This window comes from Erpetoichthys calabaricus, chromosome 8 (genome assembly GCF_900747795.2).
Source record: "Erpetoichthys calabaricus chromosome 8, fErpCal1.3, whole genome shotgun sequence".
NCBI classification, from domain to species: Eukaryota; Metazoa; Chordata; class Cladistia; order Polypteriformes; family Polypteridae; genus Erpetoichthys; species Erpetoichthys calabaricus.
In genome coordinates this window covers 173760035-173787972 of record NC_041401.2, presented here as the reverse complement: position 1 = coordinate 173787972, position 27938 = coordinate 173760035, and the positions used below count along the sequence as shown (strand labels likewise).

Below are 27938 nucleotides of genomic sequence, written 5' to 3'. Positions count from 1 at the left end.
TAGCTGATCATTTTGTGTCAGGGCTAAAATAAGTGACAATGGGTTTTTGTGATAAAGTGAACTTTCTATGCTAATAAAGCTCATTGGAATGAATTAGTATGCATCTGATCACTCTGCACAATGATATAAAAACAATGTGATATTCCACCATAAAAACTGAAGCTGCAAATTTTGCAAAACACAACATGTGTGTCACTGCCAAAACTTTTGGCCACGACTGTAATCTCCAAAAGGTGAACTCACTCCACTCTCACATGTAGAACCCTGGACAATGATGGGCTTACTATGTCAGAAATGAAAGTGGATTTCATTGTTTGCCCTTATATGGATGATTTGTCATTCTCACATGACATTCCCAGTTTGGGATGGGGTCACAGGGGTAGGAATTTGGACTGGTACTCTTACATGCCTCTTTCTGAATCTGTGGCATAACTACTAGACAGAGGCTCCTCTTTAGTCAGATACCAGTCAGTGCCATACTGCTACAAACAGCTTCTAAGGAGCATTCCTACTGCTTGCTACCACAGAATCATGTTGTCGTGTTCCTACCATATCAAAGTGCCAGAGACACATCTCTTCCTCACGAAAGAAGAAGAGGCAGGTTTCTACAGTAATGCCTGGAGAGTCGGTTGTACCAATAGCTGTCCAATGCTACGTTTAGAGAAAGGTAACAGAAACCCCAGATGCCCCTTTTCTGTTTATAGGATTTCCTTAACGAATTAGAGATGCAAGGCTGGATAAGACTGCACTTAACCACAAGGGGCCAGTTTGGATTTGACAGTCAGCTAATCAGTTTATCTTACAAAAGATGTACTTTATCAGTTAATTACCAAATTCTTTATTTATTTACCAGTAATTGCGCACTGCTCGATAACGTGCAGTGAATACACCTACTTGCCACGTTTTGTCTTAAACAATATACTCTCTGGTCATTGCTCTCATTCATTTTAGCTCTCACACGATTAGCGTCTCTTTGTCATCGCCGAATGGCATTTTGTTCTGTCTCATTTGCCTTTGCAATTCTGGCACTTTTGACCACTGATTTCCAACATCGATTAGCCTCTTGTGCTCTTCTGATTCTCTTTCGCTCAGCGTTGGCTCATCTTTATTGTATGGTCTGCTCTTTGCTCTCAGTTGCTTGAGCAATTCTCTTTCGCTCTGCGTCAGCTTGTCGTCAATGCTGGGTGCGTTCTTCATAGTTTTCCTCCTCTTTCTCTGTACGTTTACCATTCGTTTGCTCAGAGGTTGATGCACTCGCTACTTCCTGAGCAGCTCTTCTTTTCACCACCCTAGCAGCCCACTTCTTCTCTTCTTTCGTCTGAATCTTTTCACGTTAAAACTGATTAAGTCAGTGTTTGTGTTGCAATTACTTAGTACGTTTTCTTTATTTTTTCACTTACACTGGCACTTAAGTCTGCAATCTGCCTCAAGAATGATTTAAGATATGAAGAGGTAGGGGAAGTGACGGCGAAGGTGGTAGGAATGAGAACGGCACCCGTACACATGCGCTGCATGGCCGCCCTGCTGTGCGCTGCCGAGAGTTGATTCTACAATAAAATAAAGTAGAAATAAAAAGAGTAATAATTCCAAAACTCCTCACTTTTAATATAAAGCTGTAGTGTAGAGTTTCAGTGTAGTATTTGTGTACCAAATTACAGAATACAGGTTATTTAATTTTTGACCTTGACATTCCTGGGTTGAACTTTAACCTTGGAGGTCAATCACCACCCCGAAAGCGGACAGTAGAGGTCATGTAGTATATGTGTACCAAATTTCAGGTCAGTAGGTCAAATGGTTTGCAAGCTACAGGTGATTTAAAATCCTGGACAGACAAGCGGACAGCTGTGGTAGCGTATTATATATGAAGATTATTTGTCACAAGGCAGCTAAAGGGCCTGAATGAGGATAATTCTTACCAGACCAGGGGGTGGCGAAGTGTACTGACCCTTTCACTCTTTCCACTGTAAACCAATTACAGGAAATTCCGCCTGGTCCCAATGACATCACTTCCGGTTCCAGGTGTAATAACATCACTTCCGGTTCCGGTCCCGATGACGTCACTTCCTATTCTTTGCTTTAAAACCGCCATCTTTGCCTCATCAAGACAGTTCTGTTTTCTGTACACAAATGTACTCTCAATTTAACTCTTTTACAGCCAATAACAATTATATAGGTGGCTGCCCCAAATCTTTTTGTGACTCTTTTGTCTCGTCTTTGACATATTGTTCACATTAGAAAGAAAGGAGCATTTAATGCGATGTCAAACTCCACAAATGAGTGAGGGACACAACAAAAATAAATACGCTTGTGAGGGCAGATGTCTTACCTCAAAGGCAATAATGAAGCCAAGGCGCACTGCCAATAACTCCCAGTAAAAGAGGGTGTAATTGCCGCTTTCATCTCTAAATGCCTTGTACCTGTTTTGGAAGAAATAGAGGAGAATGAGAACCCTTCATTATGAACCAAATGCACTCTACCTGAACAGCTAAGAAATCACTGGTTCAGAAATGGCTACAAAAATCCCGCCAGGTCCGAATCAGATGGGCATGTTGAGAAGTGCACAGTCAGCAGCATTGCTCTGTCGGATGGGACCACCTGCCCTCCTGTTCATTCTGACTTTCAGAGGGGAGCAGTATTTCATTCTTTACTGATATCTGCTAAAGCTGATTGACCTTCTTCATTAATAGTTTAGGCTGCTGTCATAATTACAGTTGTGATTGTTATGATAGTATTTAGAAGGAAAATAAGTGTGAAAAAGAAAAACACAAACACACTCATCCACCCATTCTTTTTCTGAGCTTATTTGCTGAATGCAATAAACCAAAGAGGGGTGCAGGGAAGGAGTGGTGGCTCTGAGGCTAAGGATCCACGCTGTGTGGAAGTTAATGCCGACACAGACAGGCAGACCTCACAAGTGCAAGCACACACGTTTTTATTTTCTTCCTTTTTTCAGCACACGGTGCACAATCCCCAGCAATAATTGCTCAGTCCTTTCTTCTTTTCTTTTCTCGCTCTCTTTCTCTTTCTCTATTCTTCTGCCACCTCCACTCCTCTCCTTGCAAGCTCTGTCCTCCACCTCCCGACTCCGGCTCCCTGAATGCAGTGAGGTGGCCTCTTTTATACTGTACCCGTAAGTGCTCCAGGTGCTCTCGGACTGGCTTCTGGCAGCACTCCTGGTAGTGGCGGAAGTGGTGCATGGGCACACGGAAGTACTTCAGGTGCCCCCGGACCTTCTTCTGGCAGCACTTCTGGTAGTGGCGGAAGTGGTGCATGGGCACACGGAAGTACTCCAGGTGCCCCCGGACCTTCTTCTGGCAGCACTTCCGAGTGTGGCAGAAGTGCTGTAGTCCAGGGCTCCATAATCATCCAGGCACCCCCTGATGGTGACCACGGGCCCCAGCTGGGTTAAGCTTCCAAGCTCCAAGCCCGTGGTCCCGACATACTCTGGGGGGGGGCCCACCCTCTCGTGTTCCGGGGGAGGTATTATCCCCAATAAGTCCTCTCCCATAGGAGTGTCCTGGTCTGGGATCTTCACCAGTCATTTGCCATAGCTGGCATCTGGGAAAGTTGCCAGTTCAAATCCTTGTTTCTGCCAAAAGAGATCCTACTCTGCTGGGCCCTTAACCTGGCGCTGTATGATGGCTGACCCCAAAGGGGTATGTGAAAACTAACAAATTCCTAATACAAGAAATTGTATAAGGTGAAATAATTAAAGAACAAAAGACACTTGCCCATGCCGGATTTGACCACCCTCCTAACAGCTAAAGGAAACCGCATGGAAGTCATGCCCACTGCACACAGAAGGCAAAGCAGTGAAGGACTACATTAGGCCTCAGACACTGCGAAGTGACAATGCTATACGCTGTGTGAATGAGATAAAGGCACTAATGTAAATATGTCTGACAGGATTTAGTTTGTCATATTCAGCTTTGTCCACTCATTCATTCAACTTTCTAATGATCCTAATTTATTGATGGTAACAAAAAGTCAGAGCCTATCCCAGCAGCACTCGGCACAAGGCAAGAGTGACATCTGGACAAGGTGCCAGTCCATCACAGTGCCCAGGCGTGTAGACATCAATGCTCAATCCTACGAATCACGATTAAAGTCACCAATTAACAACTAACTCATCTTTGAAAAAAAATTAAAATAAAACTAGAGCACCTGAAGGAAATCACATGGAGATACAGGGAGAACATGCAAACTCCTGGAGCTTTGAAGCAGCAGCGCTAATCACTGCACCACAACACCTCTCTTCTTCAAATAAAATAAGAATACAGACTGGAGCAAGAGCAGATCTGCAACTTCTACAAAGTTTGTTTAAAGAGTCCACATGAACTCACAAGGCACTGTGTGTAAGGAATATCAATGCAGAAAGACCTGAAAATATCTTGCATTTTTCCTAGAGGCTAAACTGAATGTGCTTGCGCTACTTAGCATACAGCTTATTACCTTCATTCCGTGGTGCACACCATATCTAGAGGGTACACCATTTGAAAGTGCACAGTGTGTTTAAAACTCCTGCCTCGGCATGGCTGCTGCCTCTAATCATCTATAATTTCACTTGACACAGAAGCTTCGATGACTGACACAAGCTGTTTCTTTCCTTTTTTTGAAATAATTGAACCAAAAATTCAATATTAGGTGGATTGAGGCTATGCATGCAACTACTAGATAAAGAGTTTTAAAAAAAAGCAGTAAAGCTGCTCCATTCCAGGAAGTGGCAATCATTAATTCTGACATCCAATATTCTTAGTTATGATTGAATATACTAATTATATCCTCATTAGAATTTTTGCATTCAACTGAACTCAATTTTAGAAAGCATTTGGCATCAGACTCGACAAACGGACATGGAAGACACCATTGCATTCAGCTACAGGCTCACTTACACACTGGAGCAGCAAAGTGAGGAGTGGACAGGACAGGACTGAGACAGAGTAAGGTGTGCCCAGGCACTACAGTATTGCCAGCGGGCAGACACAAGAAAATGAAATGAGTTTCAGCTGCAACAACATGTGTGCTAGGAGCCGACTTTCATTAATGTGTAACTGTGTAAGGAAAAACAGCAGTGCACTCACCATGCTCAAAACAAAATTCTCACAAAGTTACTTTGTTTAATTCATTGTTTAACATACTGGGCCATATTTAACAGTGTGGCGGGCAGCCGTGGCCCCTCCACGCTGGGAGGACCAGGGCAGAAAGCATTACCTCCTCCTGGAGCACTAGCTTGCAGCCCCCCTGGGGCTGGGGCAGGGCTCCATGGGAGTTGGAGTTTGGTACAGCCCTGTTGGGGTCCGTGGGCACTGCCAGGGGGTGCTGCAGCAACTGCTGAGCCCTCATGGGCAGTTCTTTCACTACACCCAAAAGTGTGGCCCAGAAGTAGGTCATCAAACATCTGGAGCACTTCCGGGTGCCTTATATAAGGGGCCAGCAGACACTACTCGGTGAGCCAGAGTCAGGAGGAAGGGAGACACAGCTTGCCAGGAGGACTGGAGGCAGAACAACAAAGAGAGAAGAAAGGAAGAAGGACTCTCTTGCATTGTGATAGTGGTTCTTGCACTGTGTTGTGGGAAGCGAGACAAAAGTATTTCCCCACGGTAATAAAGCCGTGTTATGTGGCAAGACTTGTGTCTGCATCTGTCTGTGTCGGGGTTGGGTGGTGGAGCGCCCTCCGGGTGGCAACAGTATGTTGATGGATTCATGTTAGTATTGGGAAGAGAAATTAGCTAAACATTCAAAGGTGAAGTCTGCTCTAAGAGCCAGAAACCTCAGTAGCTTTGGGTCTTTTCATATCCCCCAACCCTCACACCCTCACTTTCACCCTTTTACACCAAGTCACACAAGGCTATGTGCAGTTTCCAGCTGAGTATTTTCTCCCATTACCGGCACTGGCTGCTGTTGCTGTCCATGGAACCTGATGGGGCGTATGCCAAAGAGAAGTTCACATAGCCATGTAGGTTGCTGTCATGCTTGTACTGATAGAGAAGACGTGGCAGAAAGTCTGAGGTAAAAGCGATCAGGAAAGCCTGGAAAAAAAAAAGAAGAAGAGAAGGGAAACAAATGAGAGAGTGAGGTGCTTCAGGGGTGAGAGCCTTAAGATGAAGCCACATCAGCTCTGAAACAAAAGGTGCTGCCTATTCAAGACCAAGTTATTCTGCATACCTTTCATGATTATTTCAATATGAAATATTGAGCGAAGGAAAACCATCATCCAACCTTGATGACATCTACATCAATGGCTATGCTTTGTATTTCCTTTCTTCCACTGACTTGACTCGGTTACTCTACATAAAAAGCATCTTACCAGTTCTGAGCAGATTCAGCACAGAGCTGTCCTCTCCTCCAACTCCACTAAACTATTATTGAATTAAACTGTAGAATGTAGAATGGATTAATACTCAATTTCACAGTCCTTAGCCATGGTCAGACAATACAGGGTGACAGGGAGTCTGAAAAACCACTTGACAGAATACAAGACTATTGCTGGACACATACACTCACAACTTGCACACAAGTACATTTATTGTTATTTTACTTTATTTAGCAGATTTTTAAATGATCATTTAGGCCAGTCTACTGACGGGTCAGGTCATTGTTGCAGATTACTTACATTAATGATGACAGAAAGGTGAGACAGAGCTTCCAGGATGTTGAACCAGACCCCAATATCCTGAGTGCGTTCGGCCACTGGGCGGCGATATTCACAGACAAACTTCTGAGCATCCAAACGGATCTCCACCCAGTTATTGAGCAGAGCGAAGAGTGGAGCCAGTGGGAAAGCAGCCACAAAAATAGTGATGAACCCAAACTGAAGAACTGCAAGGAGAAAGCAAAGGTGATAAATGGATAAAGAGGCTCCACTACCCATGATACCTACTTAGAGAGGATACAAACCTCAAGGACTGTCTTAAAACATCATTGCATCAACAGAACACTTGTACTGTGTCTATTCACGATCCTGAAACGCACCTTCGTGGTCAGCTGTAATGTAGTGCAATAACTCCATTGGAACAATAAGGTCAAGTTGAATATTCAGAGAAACCTTCCTAGCTACTTTCTCTACTTCTTTATTGCATATATCATCTTACTTTGGTGAACACTATGCCACCATGACATGAAGGTGTATAACTGCAGTGCAGTGGTGAGAATGGAGAGGTAGCACTTGTGGCCTCATTTGTGAGCTATGCTGCCTAATGCTGCACCCTAATCAGTACCTGCACTTTCCGAAATGGCCTTATCTAGTGGCATGGTGTATTAAACATTTTGGGGCAGTGCCAGGACCAGGAAATGCATGGCACATCAACACTGGCATTTGTAGAGCTTGCCAGTGTACATAGAGTGATTAGTAAGCTTTAACGTTGTAGCACGCACTCCTCAGCAAAGAGCCACGCCCAGCAACTCTAAGAATTCACTAACAAGCAAGACGCATGCAAAACAAAGCCACGCCCGCCAACTCACAGAGCCCCGCCCACCAACAATTCACTAAGCAGCCGACCATGGCACACGCACGACAGAGCCACACCCACCAACAAATCGAGCGAGAGCGAAAGCATTTGCCAAGAATGTTTTCATTAATCAAGAACAAAAGTCGGAGGTTCAAAGACGGTCACATACCGTTGTAGTTCCGACCATAAACGATGCCAACTGGCGATCGTTCCTGGCAGCCAACCAGGTAACCAAAATCTTTGGGTTCCGGGGGGGGTAGTATGGTTGCAAAGCTGAAACTTAAAGGAATTGACGGAAGGGCACCACCAGGTGTGGAGCCTTTCGCTTAATTTGACTCAACACGGGAAACCTCACCCGGCCCGGACATGGAGAGGATTGCTCTTTCTCGACTCTGTGGGTGGTGGTGCATGGCCGTTCTTAGTTGGTGGAGCAATTTGTCTGGTTAATTCCAAAAACTAACAAGACTCCCGCCTGCTAAATAGTTACGTGACCCGGCGTGATTATGCGGCGTATGCTACGCCGCGGGTTGGCTAGTTTTGAATAACAGCATAATCCATTACAAGTCACTTTACTAGCACATGTAATTGCTATGGAATATTTCCCATTTAATTGATGATATTGACAACTAAGGGGAAGACATTTCTTGTTTTATCCATATACACCGATCATCCATAACATTAAAACCACCTGTCTAATATTGTGTAGGTCCCATCTAAACAGCCCTGACAAGTTGAAGCATGGGCTCCACAAAACCTCTGAAGGTGGTGATATCTGGCATCAAGACGTTAGCTGCAGATCCTTTAAGTCCTGTACGTCGTGAGGTGGGGCCTCCATGGATCGGACTTCTTTTTCCAGGACATCCCACAGATGCTTGATTGCATTGAGATGTGGGGAAACTGGAGGCCAAGTCAACATTTTGAACTCTTTGTCATGTTACTCAAACCATTCATGAACAATTTTTGTACTGTAACAGGGAATACCATTACTATGAAGGGATATGGTCTGCAACAATCTTTAGGTAGGTAGTACATGTCAAAGTAACATTCTCATGAATGCCACGTCCAATGTTTCCCAGAAGCACACTACTTAGAGTATCACGCTGCTTTTTTCCGGCTTAACTTCTTCCCATGGTGCATCCTGAATCCATCTCTCCTTAGGTAAATGAAACAGATGCACCTAGCTTGTCCACACGTTCTAAAAGAAAATGTGATACATCAGAGCAGACCACCTACTGTACTTTCATTGCTCCACGGTCCAGTTCTGATGCTCATGTGCTTGTTGTAGGCCCTTTCGATATGAGCACTCTCTCTGGTCTCTGACTATGTGACCCCATACACAGCAGGCTGCAATTCACTGTGTGCTATGACACCTTCCTCTCATGGCCAACATTACGTTTTGCAGAATTTGTGCTTACAGTAGCTATTCTGTGGAGTTGGACAAGAAAGACTAGCTCTAATTCCCCACATGCATCAATGAGCCTTGGGCACCCATGACCCTGTCGCCAGTTTACCAGTTTCCCTTCCTTGGACCACAAGACCTGCCATTTTAGAGATGCCCTGACCCAGTCATATAGCCATCACTATTTGGCCCTTGTCAAAGTCGCTCAGATCCTTACGCTTGCCCATATTTCCTGCTTGCAACACATCACCTTCAAGACCTGACTGTTCAGTTGCTGCCTAAGATATCCCACCGCTTGACAGGTGCCATTGTAATCAATGTAACTCACGTCATCTGTCAGTGGTTTTAATGCTGTGGCTGGTTTGTCCACTTCGTCTCCTGTCTGGTTAGTGTCCATTGCGTGTGTTGCATGTTATCATAAAGTCTTTATTGAGGAAGGCAGTGGGGAGTGCTGTCAGTTCAGGATCCTGCACTTCATCATTGTCTGCCTGGAATTTGCGTGTTCTCCCTGAGTCTGCATGGGCTTTCCTCCCATATTCCCAATATTGTGCCAGTGGGGTTCTTTAGCAATTCCAAATGGCCCCTGTGTCAGTGTGACTATGTGCATGAGTGGGCCCTGTGATGGACTGGCACTCTGACCCTGGACTGGCTGTTTCCTGCCTCAAGCCTAACAACTAAGACCTTGAATTTGATTAAATGGGTTGAAAATTGTAATGTTTACTCAGGAAATGCTTCATATAATGAAATGTGGTTTATGAACCTGCTGCTGGGATAAAAATGAATTAATTGGCAAAGTATGACCTTGCACAAGATAGGGTAAGTCGTCAAGAAATCACGGTACTCTCATAAATATTGCAATGTGGGGCTCCAGTGAAAGAAGTCTTCCTGCATCTAAGGTGGGAGAAATCGCTCAGATTGTGGTTGAATATCATCAAGAATACTACGGTCAGAGGAAGGAGTGAATTGGCTGACGGCTGATAAACCGAGGCTGTGCATGAATTAAAAACGTTGCTCATATAACACTATGCCATTAGGACAGTGAGACTAAAGTACGTTGGAGCGATGGCTGGGTTTTACACATGAACAGATGGCCAGCTTCAACCAATAATTATTTTCTGTTGTTGAAGAATCAACGTTGGCAAGACTCCCTATCCAGGTAAACCTTCCCTCATTTTTAGTTTTATACACACACACTATAAATAACATAAAAAGCTCCTTTATTGATAGATTTATTTATTGACACCACTTTTATTGCTGTTATTATTATAGGCAAACTTTTCAAGGGAAATTAATGATTTAAACACTTGATTCCAGCGCACTGGATTTCATTATGTGAAAGTCTGCACTTTGAATATTTTGTTATTTAATGATATGATTGTGTTTAATATTTGAAATTTGAATACTGGTTTATATGTATGTATTTTAAGAAGTGTTATTATTGTGTTTTGTGTCTCTCTTTTTAGCACCTATGGGGGAAATCACTGGGGTATTAGACTTTTAAAAATGGCATTCGGTTATTGTTTGCAGGCTTTCTTTTGAGCTGATATTATCAAATTAAAGTTCAATTAGACTGGTCAACAAACAAGTGCATTGTGAACTCTAAGAGCCACCTGCTGGTCACATTTAGTTACTACATGTTTTACCCTCTTGAACAGCTCAAGTATATGTGATATATCACAGCAGTTTCCAAATATTTGTAACAAAACGAACATAGGCAGCTTACATGATTTTCTTGGGGTGAGTAAAAGAAGGACACTGAACTAATGCCCAATGATTTAAAATCTAAGCTCTTGGTCAAAACACTCTAGAGGCAATTTAAATCTCACCCATCTCCAGGTATTCCTCGAAGAGTCCCTCACACTCAATGAGTTCATAGTCTTCTTCCCAACGCTTGGACTCCTGTGAAATCTGAGTGCCTCGCACTTTTGCAATCTTGCGCTTCTGCTTCCAGGCCTTCATTTTTCTGAAATGAGAATAAGGATGTGAGGTGAGCGACAGGCCTACGACACCCAAATCAAAAAACATATCCCTTCAAGGAAAATGCCTATCTTTCACACAGCCATTGAGCACCACAAAGGCCACAAAAGCATCTGCCCAGATTGATAGGCAGAAGGTGTTTATGGTGATGTCCATCTGCTTAAGGAGTGGATGTAGAGGTGGTCCACTCCTACAAGTACTTGGGGGTCCACATTAATGACAGGATGGACTGGTGTCAGAACACAGAGGAACTATACAGTAGAAGAAAGGGCAGAGCAGGCTCTTTTTTCCTTAGGAGACTGTGTTCCTTTAATGTGGGAAGTTACATCCTTCACATCATTTACAACTCTGTGTTGGCCAGTGTGATTTTCTACACTGGGGTGGGGTGGACTGGTAACATCACTGCAAGACAAGACCACCGAATTAACAAGCAAATTAAAAGGGCAAGCTCAGTTATGGGACACACTCTGGAGCTCCTGGAGGATGTAGCAAAGGAGAGAATTAAAACAAAACTGAGTGCCGTTATGAACAACACTGCATATCATCTGTCTGACACCCCAACACTGAGGACTTTCGGCCAATGAATTCAGCTGAAGTGTGCCAGGAAACACTATGGGGGCTCCTTTATACCAACAGCAATACGTCAGCATAACACCTCACTGTCACTGTGACAGCCAAGAAGTTTTATATGCTTTTAATTTTCTTCTTTATTCACACCAAAGTGTGTGTGTACATTAATTTATAAATTTATTTATACAGTCCTGATCAAAAGTTTAAGACCACTTGAAAAATGGCAAAAAATCATATTTTGCATGGTTGGATCTTAACAAGGTTCCAAGTAGAGCTTCAACATGCAACAAGAAGAAATGGGAGTGAGACAAAACATTTGTTGAGCATGCAATTTAATGAAAACAACGATTAAACTGAAACAGGCTGTTTTACAGCTGATCAAAAGTTTAAGACCACACCTACAAAAAAACCTGTAAACCCCCCCAAAACAGAAATCAAACTTCCAAACATGAACTCAGTACTGAGTAGCTCCACCGTTATTGTTGATCACTTCAAAAATTCGTTGCGGCATGCTTGATGCAAGCGTTTCCATGAGGTGAGTGGGAACATTTCTCCAAGTGGTAAGAACCACTCACAGAAAGTTCAAAACGACACATTTCAGACCTAAGCATATGTGCATCATGTATACAGTCCTGATCAAAAGTTTAAGACCACTTGAAAAAGCAGGATGGGCCAAAAGAGTGATGTTATTCTCCTGGAAGAAGTCCCTTGTCCTGCGGGCATTGTGTACTGTAGCGTTGTCCTGTTGAAAAACCCAGTCGTTACCACACAGACGAGGGCCCTCAGTCATGAGGAATGCTCTCTGCAACATCTGGACATAGCCAGCGGCCATTTGACGCCCCTGCACTTCCTGAAGCTCCATTGTTCCACTGAAGGAAAAAGCACCCCAGACCATTATGGCGCCCCCTCCACTGTGGCGCGTAGAAAACATCTCAGGTGGGATCTGCTTGTCATGCCAGTAACGTTGGAAACCATCAGGACCATCAAGGTTAAATTTTTTCTCATCAGAGAATAAAACTTTCTTCCACCTTTGAATGTCCCATGTTTGGTGCTCTCTTGCAAAGTGCAAACGAGCAGTTCTGTGGCATTCAAGGAGACGAGGTCTTTGAAGACGTTTTTTGTTTTTGAAGCCCTTCAGTCTCAGATGCCGTCTGATGGTTATGGGACTGCAGTCAGCACCAGTAATAGCCTTAATTTGGGTCGAGGATCGTCCAGTGTCTTGACGGACAGCCAATTGGATCCTCCAGCTCAGTGCTGGTGAAATTTTTTTGGGTCTTCCACTTGACTTGGCGCGCTGTGAGAGACCCTGCTTATGCAGTTCAACAACCTGACCACGTTCAAAAAGGGAGAGTTTTTTTTGCCTTTGCCATCAGAACGTGTGACTACCTGACAGAAAATGACAATGAATCCACATCTTTGCACAGATTTGGCCTTTTAAAGGCATGTGGTCCTAAAATTTTGATCAGCTGTAAAACAGCCTGTTTCAGTTTAATCGTTGTTTTCATTAAATTGCATGCTCAACAAATGTTTTGTCTCACTCCCATTTCTTCTTGTTGCATGTTGAAGCTCTACTTGGAACCTTGTTAAGATCCAACCATGCAAAATATGATTTTTTGCCATTTTTCAAGTGGTCTTAAACTTTTGATCAGGACTGTATAACTTATTTATGCATTTATTTATTTAATGATCTTCTGTAAAAAACCTAATTTCCCTCTGGGGAAAAATAAAGTTCTATCTATCTATCTATCTATCTATCTATCTATCTATCTATCTATCTATCTATCTATCTATCTATCTATCATGTCTTACATACCCATATGTTCATTGACATACTATATAGTGCTTTAAATATTTATCTGTGGGCAGCACAGTGGCACAGTAGTATCACTGCAGCCTCGCAATAAAGAGATTGGGGTTTGCATCCTCACTGCACGGAGTCTGCATGTTCTCCCCACGTCCAGTGGGTTTCCTGCAAGATCTCTAGTTTTCTTCAAAGGCTTCATGTTAGGTGAATTAATGTTGTTAAATTATCGCCTGGTATGTCTGTGTGTGTGTCTGTGTGAGTGGCACCCTGGCCAGGTGTGGTTCCTGCTTTACATTTAGTGATTGCAAGGATAGGCTTTGTGACCTTGCCCTGAATATTCTGGCATACAGTGCCTCTCATATCTATCTATCTATCTATCTATCTATCATATAGTGCCTTACACATCTATCTATCTATCTAATTAATCATGTGGCAGCAGCACAATGAGTTCAATGGCTTGGAAAATGGCAGATCATATTTGATGTCTGTGAAGATTCTCAGTCATCCAGGTGAAATTATATGGTAGTTGAGTCATGGTAACTGGACTTCTTTCTTGTTAGGTACAGTAGATACATTTCACTGTTCATCCAAGCTGCTTCTTCAGTCTGAGGAATGTTGTTAGAGACCACAAGTTTATCCTCCAGGTTAGTTTCACTTCACACCTGCCCTGATTAGGCTCGTTGAGTAAAACAAAGGAAGGGGGAGGTGTGGGTAGATGTCACACCTTTTAACAGCCCCTCCTACCCCCCTAGAGTGGGTCGTTAGGAGTGGTCCACCTGGTGGAGGTGTGAATTGGGCCAGATTTTCCTGGGGGTGGATGAAAGGGCAGCATGATAAATTGAAGACAGGTTATGCCTAAGGCCTCCACCTCTGCTGAGTGAGGGGTTGTTGATTTGCACATGCAAAGCTTCCCTCACCCCTCTCTCAAACCACTTGTCTTCTCTATCCAATATTTGGATGTTAATGTCCTCAAATGAGTGTCCTTTGTCCTTCAAATGGAAGTACACAACTGATTCCAGCCCTGAGGTGTTACTCCTTCTGTGCTGGGCCATCCTCCTGTATAGCGGCTATTTGGTCTCTCCAATGTACAGTTCAGAGCACTCTTCATTGCATTGAACAGGATATATTACATTGCTCTTCTTCTGTTTCGATATCCAGTCTTTGGGGTGGACGAGTCTCTGTCTCAGTGTGTTAGTGGGTTTGAAGATCCGGGAGGTACAGGCCTTTACAGACCACATTAACTCAGTGGACACCAACATACAATTCACTAGGGAAGACTCCAAAGATAACCAGCTGGCTTTCCTGGATTGTGCAGTCATCATTGAAACCAAGGAAAAGCTAGAAATAGAAATCTACAGCAAACCCACCCACACTGACCAGTATCTTTTGTTTGACTCACATCACCCACTACAACACAAACTAGGAGTTATCAGGACTCTACACCACAGAGCAGAGAACATCCCCACTTCCACAGAAGCTAAGAAGAAGGAAAACAGGCATCTGAAGACAGCCCTTAAGACCTGTGGATATCTCAAGTGGGCCTTTAACAAGGCAGGATCCTGTTCCAGAAAAAGGACAACAGTACAGTCGGAGTCCCAGGACCAACGGAAGAACCTGGTTATTCTATACATGGCTGGTGTGTCCAAAAAGTTAAAAAGGATTTTTGGAAAACACCACATACCTGTCTACTTCAAACCCACAACACACTGAGACGGAGACCCGTCCACCCCAAAGACTGGATACCGAAACAGAAGAAGAGCAATGTAGTATATGGTGTTCAATGCAGCGAAGAGTGTCCTGAACTATACATTGGAGAGACCAAACAGCCGCTACACCGGAGGATGGCCCAGCACAGACTTGGTGAATTCATGCTTTCTATTTGCCACGGTCTGCTTGACATTTTTCTGTTCTGATATTTAACTCTGTTAATTTTATCTCAGGGAGGCACCATGGCACAGTGGTTGGCATTGCTTCCTCATAGGTCAGGTCCAGCATTTGTGGCTGACATTGCTCTAGCTATCGGGGACCCTTAAAAGAACATTGCACCATTGTTATCCACTCAGAACTAGTTCAGTTTCTCCTTCCCTATTAACATCAATGCATTTCACTGAGTCAGTGAAGTTCCCCAAATTTTCCACAATTTCATCAAACTTGAGACAAAGTAAATTCAGGGTGGATTTACTTATCGCTAGTAGTAAGTAAGTGATGGACATGATATATGAGAGAAATAAAACATTTTTATGGTCCATATCCATTTTAGAGGGCAGCACGGTGGCGGAGTAGTAGCACTGCTGCCTCACAGTTAGGAGACCTGGGTTCGCTTCCCGGGTCCTCCCTGCGTTGAGTTTGCATGTTCTCCCCGTGTCTGTGTGGGTCTCCTCCGGGTGTTCTGGTTTCCTCCCACAGTCCAAAGACATGCAGGTTAGGTGCATTGGCGATCCTAAATTGTCCCTAGTGTGTGCTTGGTGTGTGGGTGTGTGTGCCCTGCGGTGGATTGGCGCCCTGCCCAGGGATTTGTTCCTGCCTTGCGCCCTGTGTTGGCTGGGATTGGCTCCAGCAGACCCCCGTGACCCTGTGTTAGGATATAGTGAGTTGGAAAATGACTGACTGACTGACCATTTTAGAGGATGTATTTAAAATACAGAATTTCTATTCAAGAGCATAATAATACCTTATGAACATGAATTCATGAGCTCATATATAAAAATATACAAAAAGTCTGAAAGTTGTAAAATTCTAGGAAAACGTCTAGTCAGCGTTTCCCAGCAGTTAAAGAGATTTATTGAACTGTTCCATTTTTGTATGCCTGGAATACTTCAAAATCAAATCCCATTTAAAGCAAAGCTCTGATAGACAAGGACATTGCTCCCTGATGAGCTCCAGAGTGAATTGTGGTTTTTGCCAATCAGGGTCCGTTGTCTTCATTGATGTTGTTACTACTTGAGCAGATCTGTACGCTATCAAGTGCATGGCCCAGAGATTTGCTTCAACAGGACTACAATATCCCAGCTGTCCCGTTCCAAAGCAGTGGAGTTTCGACTGTAAACAGTAATGGAGCTTGTTTCTCTTGGTGATTATTTTCCTTCACAGTCAGTATTGCACCTTGGTCAAGCTTTTTTGCACACAGCCTCGAGGTGCTGCTTGTCTTTCCTAGTCTTCTTTTTGAGCAGCAAATTAAATAATTAAATAAGAGCCTCTTACAGCAACTTATGTGCAATGGAGAAAGCGTGCATGACTCACAGCATGATGGAAACGTACCCTAGGGGAGGCCATGCACACTAATCGAGTCGAGGCTCTTGAGACGGTAAATGAGCTGGTAGAATGCAGTCCAAAGATGTCCCCCGGGTGGACTTTCGGTCTGCTAAGTTTTTGTTGTTATGCCCTAGGCGCCCTCTTGATGGTGCCACCTTAGATTTATAGCACAGTTACACTGAAGCATTAAAAGGTCCAAGATTATGCTATAAGTAGTGGGGGCTTTGCTGGGATTTCTTTACCCGCTTGCTACAGCAGCGAGCTCCTAAGCTGCAGAATGCACCAGAAGGGAACAGCAGCCAACATGAGGTGACAGATGCAGTTACAGTGATCCCTCACCTATCGCGGGGGTTACGTTCCAGAGCCCCCCGTGATAGGTGAAAATCCGCGAAGTAGCGACCTATATTTATTTTATTATTTATACATATTTTAAGGCTTTATAAACCCTTCCCACACTCTTATAAACCTTTCTCACTCTCTTGTTAACCTTTCCCACACTCTTATAAACACTTCCTATGCTCTTAAACACGTTCTACATTCTTAAACACCGCAGACCAACACTGCACACTGCACGCAGCGATCAGACGTCAATGTGTCTGCACTCGCTTTGTGAAGGGTGGCAGCTGAACTCACGCTGAGCAGAAATGGACTTTGTGCTGCTTCTGCCAAAATGCCTGCTTGTCGCTCTGCGCGTTCGGAAGGAGGAGTGTGTGTGTGTGTGTGGGTGTGTGAGGGCTGAACGCACATTCGCTCAAACCCCCCCTCCCCGGAAGCGCAGTACGCTCCTGCCACTTCGCTTTGTCAAGGGGGTGGGGAGCTGAATGAACGCTAAGGAGAAGTGGACTTTGTGCTGGCTTTGTGCTGCTTGTCGCTCTGCGTGTCAATAATTTTAAAGCCTTGTATTTTCCTGTCTCACTGTCTTGTCTTGCGTGAAGTTAAAATGTTTTATAATAGTGAGATGTTACTCATATCCTTAGCCCGACATCCACATATCATATGTGTTAACAAAGTGTGTTTTATAAGTTTACATGTGTTTAAAGCATGTGGGATGGGTATTTTAAGGCTTAAACTATAAAAATGTTTATTTATATGGTCTTTCTATATCGCAGATTTTCTCCTGTTGCTGATGGGTCTGGAACATAACTTCCGCGATAGGCGGGCAATCACTTGTATTTAAAAACCCGCAAAGTCGTGAATCCGTGAAAAGTGAACCGTGAAGTAGTGAGGGATTACTGTAATGGGTTACAGTGAACATAATTCACAATTCTTTTGTTGTCAGATAGCAAAGATTATGTGGAAGAGCAATCCTTTTTTGATGGACACCATAAAATTATTGAAGGTATAGCAAACAAAATAAAAAGAAAGGGGTTCCATTTTTGAAAAATAACTTTTACATCATTTCCTCATTTTTAACTTAAAAATGAATCACATTATAGTACTTTCTGGGGTCAAGACCGAACAGTATTTGCTTGCACAGCATGTTCATTATCTCCCAAACCTATCAGCCCATCCAACCATTTTTGAAACAGCTTAATCCAATTCAGGCCTCCCATAACCAGCAAAAAACATTTATGTAAAGCTAAAGTAATTAAGCTTAAAAACAGGGCTGCAGTCTTCTGTAAGCCTGGTGAGGTTCTGTGACATTCCTATGCTATAATAACGCCTGCACAGGACAGTGATAAACCATCTTAGAAAGAAGAAGCGACTTAAAGAATCACTTACGGAATGACAAACTCTTGAATGTTGTTGATGATCTGTTTGCCAACCATGATGATAAAAAGCTGCTCGGCCAGTTCAATAAGACAGCCTCCAGGACCACACTGCAAAACCAAATCTGAGTAAGTACACTTGATCAGAAGATAGTAATGAAGTACTGTACTCTGACAAACGCTACGAGACAAGAAGAATCTACAAGGATAAAGAGGAAGACCTTGAGGGTACAGTACTGCTAACAAAGGACCACAGGAACAGCGCTGATCAGAAAGGATGTGCACATTCATAGAATAGTAATGTAAGGGAATTTAACAATCAATGAGAAGTCCATTGAAGAGGGCACTTGAAGACAGTACTGACCAATGAGAATCCACACATTCATCACTCAGGAGTCTGAGGAAGAGTTTCTTGATGAGATACTACAAGTATCCAGAAGATTAGGAGGAATGACATCAGTGATCTAACAAAGCAGAACGATGGACCCAGGAATAGCAGTAACCAGAAAGAAGCTGCATGTCTAAAGTGTGCGAATGAGACCAGTGAGAAGCTACAGGTGTACAAGCTAACATTGTGAGAAGCAGCTCAGCAAAGGGTAGATGTGCAGTCCTGCATGGTGAGAAATTACAAGGCCGATAAGCTGACAAGCTATACAACTGGGCTTTAACAAGATGTACTAACCAACAGTTCCACAAAGAAGCACCATCAATGGTGGCTATGGATGCCACAATCCATAAGAATATAGCACAGTGAAAGACTAAGGAATATAAGAATAACAATGGACAATGGCAGAGTTCAAAGCAGATGACCTGTAGAAGAACCAAATCTATAGGACAGAACTGCTGCATGGGGACTGCAATCACCATTGAACCAAAGTTAGAGGATCCCTAGAGTCAGTACTGTCTGGTAACATTGTACAAGTCGACATGAGAGTATTTACAGGGAAACATGCTGAAAGTCAAGCAAAATATGGTACAGATGACAGAGCTTTGGGGGCAAACACTCAACGGCTATCTGATGTCAGGTGCAAGCTGCCCAGATGACCTCATGATGCGGAAGTCTGTTCAGTACAGTCACTCACAGCCAATATCCACTTTAATAAAAGGAGAAGCGTCTGTGTACCTCTGTGTCCGTCCAGATGTTATGTCTCTGTCATTCCAACAGATGGCACATCACAAGCATTTGTAGTAATGAATTTTATTACTACAAATGTTTGTGATGTGCCATCTTTTGGAATGAAAAGTGCAATGTATTTTATTACTACATTCCTTACAAAATACATTCCATTTGATGGTTCACTGCAAATGTTAGCGCTAAGGTCTACATTGACTACTTTGATTTTGAGCTGCCTTAGACTGGTAGCATAGCTATTTCTTCCATAAAAAGTGAAGCCACTGGTCTGCAAAATGGTGCAATCTCCCATAAAGTCCAACTGCCAACACAGATCAGGACAAGCCAACAAACACATAACAAAGAAGAGGATTAATGTAGCAGTTTTAATAAGCAAACCTGTAATGCAAGAGATGGGTCAGAAATCTGAAATAAGGTCTAACAACATTATCCATAAAGGGCACGAATACAAGCAGAACCCAAACACTGGTAGCAAGGTCACAAAGAGAAGTTCAGAACAGGATCAAACACAGAAGACCACACTTGTAAATTTAAAAATTCAAAGCAAAGGTTGGAAATCACAATAAGCCCAAATTGTGGCTGCCAAACTCCATGTCATCATCAGATGTCCTGTTTTTATTTCCATTCCCTGGCATTGCACTACTGCTTTGGAATAAGACTAATGTAGCAACAGACACACAGTGGCTTACAAAAGAAAGGGCTGCGGTCACAACACCAGTTCGTTCCTGTCAAATGGTGTGGCCAAAAATAACAGAAGACAAAGTAAGTGCACTTACACTAGCGAGGATGGCAGCATCTGCATAGCTCACTGGCCAGCCTAAATGTCAAACTGATCATCACCAGCCAAATCCCCACCCCACTGTGCCGATAAGGAGGGTCATTCTTTATTATATTACTCTCAGAGGAGTGTTTCAGCATCCAATCTGAATACCACAAAGTCACTGCCCACCAGTATAATGTATAAGACCTATGGAAAAGTTCAAAAGTTGGGTTCTGCTGTTTACCATCCATGGATGACAAGTCTCTCTCACCATACTTACAGTACATGATATTATTATAGACTTTGTTACACAAGTTGTAGTCAAAAAATTCTATTTTACTAAAATACTTGGTCTTTTCCTATAAGTCTCAGTATCACACGTCATACCAGTAAGAAAAGTAGACACAGAAGCAAATGAACATAAACTGCAGTGCACTTACGTCCTCGTTCCTCATTCCTAACAACGTTCCATAATGACCTGGATAGCCAACAAACCTGTGGAGGACAAAGGAAGAATCTATCAACCATTACATTATTTCTCAGATACCTTTATTCATTTAGTGGACACACTGATCTAAAGCAGTTTGTAAATCACAGCACACTTGCTCCATAATTGTCCAGTTAGAGCATATTGGCAGGTTAATAGACTTGTCTGAATCACGTAGTGAGCTAGTGCTGAGGTTTAAACCGATGAAACTGTGCTTTACATTCTATTGGGATTAATAAAGTATCTATCTATCTATCTATCTATCTATCTATCTATCTATCTATCTATCTATCTATCTATCTATCTATCTATCTATCTATCTATCTATCTATCTATCTATCTATCTATCTATCTATCTATCTATCTATCTATCTATCTATCTATCTATCTATCTATCTATCTATCTATCTATCTATCTATCCATCCATCTATCTATCTATCTATCTATCTATCTATCTATCTATCTATCTATCTATCTATCTATTGTCATGGCCACTATGGGTCACACTCTCTGGATAAGGAGCTACACTGAAAATAGCAATGCAGGGAGGTACGCTGGATTACTTCTGTCATTAATCCAATAGAGACGGTTTTTGAATACATGGGTCTGAGTCAGTGCCAGATACTTAATGTGAATTTAGACATCACTACTTCAATCAAATGGTATCTACTTAAGGGCCACTACCTCTCAACCATTCAATTCATTCCTTATAAATTGTGTTTTTTAATTAGTAGGTCGAAGCCAACTCAGCAGACGCTCAATAACAGTTAATTTATATAATTACTCCTTGAAAGTTGTCTTTTATGAAGAAATTGTTATGATTCCAGCACCACAACTGCACAAGCCTGGGTCAGTCTTGCGTTTCCCATTCGGTTCAGTCTGTTAGCTGCCAGCAGCTGATTTGTCCGATTATTCATCATCTCACCTGGCACTGACTTTCGGATAGTATTTGATTTTTCCAGGTTTTGAGAGGGGCGGCACAGTGGCGCAGTGGGTAGCGCTGCTGCCTTGCAATTAGGAGACCCGGGTTTGGGTCCTCCATGTGTGGAGTTTGCATGTTCTCCCCGTGTCTGCTTGGGTTTCCTCCAGGTGCTCCGGTTTCCTCCCAAAGACATGCAGGTTAGGTGCATTGGCTTGGTGTGTACCCTGCGGTGGGCTTGCGCCCTGCCCGGGGTTGGTTTCCTGCCTTGAGCCCTGTGTTGGCTGGGATTGGCTCCAGCAGACCCCTGTGACCCTGTAGTTAGGATATAGCGGGCTGGATAATGGATGGATGGATGTTTTGAGAGGACATAGATTTTGACATTTTCTTTACTGCTGGACCAAACTTGCATTTTCAATCCCAAATGTAAATAAGCTACTTACTGATCTTCTCACCTGCCTTTGAAGAATGCCACATAGAAAGGTGATGAGTAGAAATTGACAAACTGGAATATGAAGACTTTGAAAGTGAAGGCATCCTCATATTGTGTCTGTGTCCGATGCATTTCTGTAAAATAAACAGCCCAGTTTAGTCACCTAGCATGCATCCTCCAGGCTGGACAAGCCAATTGCTCCTTACCCCACTTGGTAAGCTGCTCTGCAAGCGCTGTGTACACTTGGCCCATCAGGAGAATCAGAGCCAGGTTCACCATGCTGCTGGAGATGTTGGCAATATTGCCGGCCTGTTGAGTGCAAGCACAATTTATTTTTATTGCGGACCACCAACAGACACACTCTTTGACCCTGGGAGAGGCACTCAGCCTGCCTGTGCACCACTAGCAGATATATGTAAACAGTGTATTGAATTTGTAATTGAATAAATGAATACTGTCTAGAATAAATGTATTACAAGTCACTGTGATATGTGAATCAATTAGATGAATGACTGTGAAGTATTACTGAATTAAGAACTATAATATCTAATGGGAAACACTGGTTGCATGAAAAAGTACAGAAATCTATAAAGAGGAAGTTCTTCCATAGTATTCAGACATCCAATCCTAAACAGAGGAAGCAATCTGCACTGTTCACCTTGCTTCATCTAGGAGCCAAGCACATTTACATTTAATTAGTTGATGCCAATTCTTAAATTAACTTTCAGGTCACAGGTTTGAAGCTAATGGTCTCCTTTTTTGCCAATCTCACACAGAGAAACGGTAAGGACACCAACCATGTGATGTGCTGTTGAAAGCCAGAGCCACTAGGAAACCACATTGAGCAATCTGTGGCAAATCAAAAAGCTTGAAGGTGAGTTGAAGTAGTGAAGGAAGAGAAACTTTATAAACAGAAACACAATATTGTGCCTTCAGCATATTGCGGTATCTGGTATCAATTTTAAAATAGGTGTATTGCTGAAATTTTACAAACTCATAACCAGAGACTTACTAATCAGTTATGTGTTTCACTTACACCAATAAATCATCTCTGGGGACAAGGCAACTGAGTTTAAGGCAGAAGCCATCATTGGATGGAGCGCCAGCCTATCACAGGGCACAGACTCACTAACTCCAACTCAGTTTAGAGTCTAACCTTCACATCTCTGAAATGCTAAAGGAAATCTGATCTGTGTGGACACAACGAGAATGTGAAAACTCCGCTGACCATGCCTAGGCTAGGATTTGAACCCAGGAATAAGACTCATTAGGAATTCATGAAAAAAGATTCAAGCATTTTGTATGGAAAAACCCTGGCAATCATTTACCAAATGTGTATATCAATTCAGGTTACCAGAACCTGTACTGGACATAAGAGGCACAAAGCTGGAAACAATGGGAGCAACACGCCCACAATCGTTCAGTTTAGATTTGATAAACTGACAAAACACCTGTGTGTTTGAAGAGTGGAGTGCATAAAGGAACCTGAATACCCAGAGAGAGCCCATGCAACTTTATACAGAAAGTGTTTGGCTTGGGAATTGAACCCTGGTCTCTCAAGCAGTGACTAGGCCGTGTGTGATCTACGATGACCTTTATCAATTTTCATAAATTGCTCCACAACAAATCCCATTCAAATCCACTAAACCAGAATTTATCTGTCTAGAAGCATGGATGGATAAACGTTTCGGATGTATGAAGTGAATAAGAAGCAAAAACAACGCAACCTAAACCAAAAGAATGAACACTTATTTAGTCCTTCATTTTCACTTCTGCTTAGTGAAGATGAGGGTTGCAGGGAGGGTGGGAGTAGAGCTTGTCCTGGCAGCAATGGGTGCAAAGTCAGAAACAAGCCTGGACAGGGGTACAAGTCCATCGCAGGACATCCCCACACTCTCTTTTACAGACCAATTTACAGTCTCCGTTCAGCCTAAAGTGCACTTCTTTGTGATGTGGAAAGAAACCTGTGCACTCAAGAGAAAAACTCATGGCAGCTCAGATAAAATGTGCAGACTCTACAAAGACAGGGCTGTCTTCACGCATGGGCACGCTGGGCATTTAGCCGGGGGCCCCATGCTAATCTATGAATGTCGTGACTTGCTGACTGGTTGTGTAGGTAGGGTCCCCCAGTCCAAGGCTTTGCCCGGGGGCCTATAATGCTGTTGAGATGGCCCTGACCAAGACAGGAGTCATACTCAGGACTCTAGTGGTACTCACTGTGCTGTTCATAAAAAACAGTTTAAAGTTATAAATTTGGAGATGCAGAACAGGGGAGAATATAAATGTTTTAAATATCCTGTAGGACAGTACCAGGTCCATCATTATCAAGTGGAAGTGACTGGACACACTTTCAGTCAAGCTTTTCCTCCTTAACTTATAACCATGCTATACAATTCCTTCTTTGCCATCACTGAGAGGCAGAAGACCTCCAGAGATCTATGACCAGGACTGGGGAGAAATGTGGACCATTGAGCAAATTATACACTGGGGACATTGTCAAGAAGGACGTTACTGCTGATCAAAAGCCATATGCGGAGCAATCAAGTAATGACCCAAGAGCTGTGAGGACTTATGTAATCATAATATTTTGGGTTTCATTTTTAATCAGTTTGAGTTTGTCTTTAAGGTTAAAGATAGACCATATGTTCTATTGGTGAGACAAACTGTTTCCAACTTTCAAGCTTTCTGAAACTGGAGTTTTGGCAATATGTGCACTAATAGTAAAAAAATCACTTTATTATCTGTGAATAAAACATGCTAATCAAATAGAACATGTTTATGCCTCACATGATTATGATAAGGTGAGAAACTCAACCTCAGTAGACTTACCTGAGTCCGCAGAACTGAGCTTCCTGTATGATACATCATCATGCTGATGATCCCTCGATACATAATAACAGTCACCAGGAATATCATGACAATGCACAGCTGAAAAAACAACAGTAAAGAAAATATGGCCACTGATCATTCACCATCAGATGTTTAGTTTATTCAGGCAGGATGACCTAAACCACAGAAAGCTAAAATCTCCCTGTAGCCCATTCATCTGTCATTGACCGAGAGGAACACAGTCTAAATGAAATATAGGGGTTCCAACCCTGCCACCCAATTAACCAAAATATTAAATTTTAATTATTATTATTAAATTCAAACAAAAATAACTGGCACATGATGGCGCAAGTAGGAACACAAAGGCAGAGTCAGCTGTTGGCTAGAATAATAAGGCTCTGAAGAGCAGACAGGCTTCAGGAGGCAGCACCGTTTGGTGGGTTGCTCATACCCTCCTGGGAGTGCCCTGCTCTTATAGCTCGTGGACTGGAAGGAGCAGAGTCAGTTGCCCTCATTGGGCTTATTCTAGGAGTGTCCCACAGTGGTAGTGCTTAACTCTGATGAGCCCAGAAGGTGATCCTGTAACATGCAAGGGTCACAATCTGAACATTATACAAATAATGATGTTTCAAAATAATAATAAAATTGTAGAATACGTGCACTTAGGGGACAGCCAAAGGGTTCAACAGGGGCATTAAAACATCAGATAAGGGGTTGGTGACGAGTACTAATGCCTTTTCTTTTTGTCCCTACAGACCCACGGAAGTCTCATTGCTTCTGTCCCGTCCTGATGACCTCACATCCATCCCTTACAGATGACGTCACTTCCGTCCCAGATGACCACAGATGACCTCACCCTACTTCCTACCTCCTTAATTTAAACTGACCTGAATCCATTTTCAGTTGTCTTTTGTTGCTTTGCAGAAAGACAGACAGGTATCAGTCATTGTTGACTACTCTTCACAATATATGGGGTAACTCCGCAAACCTTTGTTTTGTCTACCTCCAAAGTTATTGACACAATATAATATAAGTCATTTCCACTTATGGTAAAGTGTCATCTTCATAGTCACAACACCCAATGCAGGGAGGTGCACAAATGTGAGATGGAAACAAATAATACAGTAATACAATATAATAAATACATGTTTACACCTCATATACACTGAACTCTTGATATTAAAACAATTGTAGATTTTTTCCAATAATATACAACATATTCCTGATTTTTTTTGCCAACAATATTCAAAATTTTCCTCGTCCTCATCATTGTCAGAATTAATGCACTACAGGTTGAAGGTCTCTTCATTGTCTTTCCAGCTGCTTCCACATAATGCAAACATTTTTCCAGTCGGTGCCTTTTGACTTTGTGATGCATTCTAATTACGTGGCATCTTCTCTAAACCTATTGTTGTCTGGCGATGATTTATTGTTAAGCAACTTGACCAGCCCATTGTCTTTTGCAAGGTCATGTTATCTTTTTTCTTGTTTCAGTGAGCATGTAGTTGATTAAATGCTTTCCATGATTGTTTAGTATGGTTCAGAATTTCATTCATAATATTGCCATTCGTCGTAATATTTTGGCCAATTTAAATATAGCTGCTGGGGTTTTCCGTCAGTGGTTGAGCTTTTAACTGAATGTTTAACATGACATTTGTTTTCTTTAGATTCACTTACAGTTATGATCATTTGCTCCAGTCATTTAAATCTGTTATTTGCCTTTCAAGTTCTTCATTATTGCAGGAGAAGAAGAAATATTGTTAGCAAAATGTAACTGGTGAAGGATTTCACCATTGATCTTTATGCTGACTTGTATATTTCTTCTAAACTTGATGGGAATAGCTTTTATAAAATGGTTTCCCCTGGCTGAATGCCCCGTTATATCTTGGTGGTGACCACTGATGAGATTTATAGCTCTGGCTCTTGTGTATATTGACATAAAGAAGTTGATATTGTCAGAGGCGGCCTTAGGGGTGTGCGGGGCTGAGGGCTGACCAACCCCATGTGGGGCCGGTTACGTCAAACGCTGTTACCGGTATGTGTGGACTGTATAAACTTGCATACGAATTTAATAAAAATAATGTTAACATACACCGGATTTTCTCATTACAGTATTTAGCGAAAAGCGATGTGGTGTCATGCAGAAATTAGCAGGCCCTCTTCTAGAAAACGTACCCAAATTGCAAGTATATTCCGAGTCTCGATATGTAGGATGTCAGTTATAACTCACGTTGATGTCATGTCAGCCAGTTATCATTAGTGATACATGTTTTTGTGCATTAATATTCGGACATGTTTATGGCCTAGAAATAAAATGTGAGATTCAGTGTTTCTACAGGAAGTGTGAAATTAACATAGAGGTATCATGAAATCTCTTACTGGTTTCCAGGTTCAGAGACGAAAATACACTTTTCTTGCCTTCCGATTTGAAAACTCGTTGATGTCATCTTCGTAGTCTAATCTGGATGCAATGTCTTTTTCTATAGCAAGGAGAAGCCAACCTAAGGACTAATGGGCTATATCTATTTCAGGAAGGGGTTATACTGGCAATGCTTTTCGGGTGATGAAGGTGGACTATGTATGGAATGTTTTCAAAGACATACATGTATGGAATTTGACCTTGAAGAGGGATTTTAAAAGGGTTCCTCTTAGAAGCATCTCAAATATATATATACTGGAGAATATAACTTGACAAATCCGCTCGAACGGGACACGCGGACCTCAAAAGCGGGAGCCCTCTTAGGCGCAGGGCCTGGGGCGCTCGCTCCTACTTGCCACCCCCAAACGCAGCTCTTGGATATTGTTGTGAGACACAGGGTGTTGAGAATCCTTGTAAGTAAGAAAAAAGTAGGAGATGATTGAAATGCAAAAACAAAAAAGGTTAGCAAAGGTCACAATACCAGGAAGTCAAAACAGTCTTAGGAATAAGATCAAAAAGAGACAAAACAAAGGTGAAGTCAAAAATACTGAGAAGAGGCCAAATCCAGACAATAAAGCTAAATAGCACTAAAGAGAAAGAACTTTTTATCCACCAAGGGATAACTTGAAAACATAAATGCTTCCATATTTACATGCAACATCCCAAAATGTGATTGTGATTTGGGACTTGCTTGCCCTGGATTGCCTTTTAGGCATATTCTGTTTGCTCTTTTGATCATTTTTGCTCTTTTCCCCTATTTTGGTAATACCTTTTCAATTTCCTGCGGTGGGCTGGTTTG

General features: G+C 42.5%; 1 protein-coding gene across 3 annotated transcripts in view; it reads right to left on the bottom strand.

Moving 5' to 3' along the window:
- Positions 1-27938, bottom strand: part of ano11 (anoctamin 11) — a 99296-nt gene that overhangs the window by 8363 nt on the left and 62995 nt on the right. For all 3 annotated transcript variants that reach the window (XM_051931305.1, XM_051931304.1, XM_051931306.1), the window contains 9 exons: positions 24721-24819; positions 22098-22200; positions 21914-22025; positions 20492-20546; positions 18173-18270; positions 10674-10810; positions 6614-6819; positions 5887-6029; positions 2327-2417 (listed from right to left, as the gene is read on the bottom strand). In XM_051931305.1, coding sequence (XP_051787265.1) covers positions 2327-2417; positions 5887-6029; positions 6614-6819; positions 10674-10810; positions 18173-18270; positions 20492-20546; positions 21914-22025; positions 22098-22200; positions 24721-24819 — 1044 coding nt within the window. The remainder of the gene's footprint in view (positions 1-2326; positions 2418-5886; positions 6030-6613; positions 6820-10673; positions 10811-18172; positions 18271-20491; positions 20547-21913; positions 22026-22097; positions 22201-24720; positions 24820-27938) is intronic.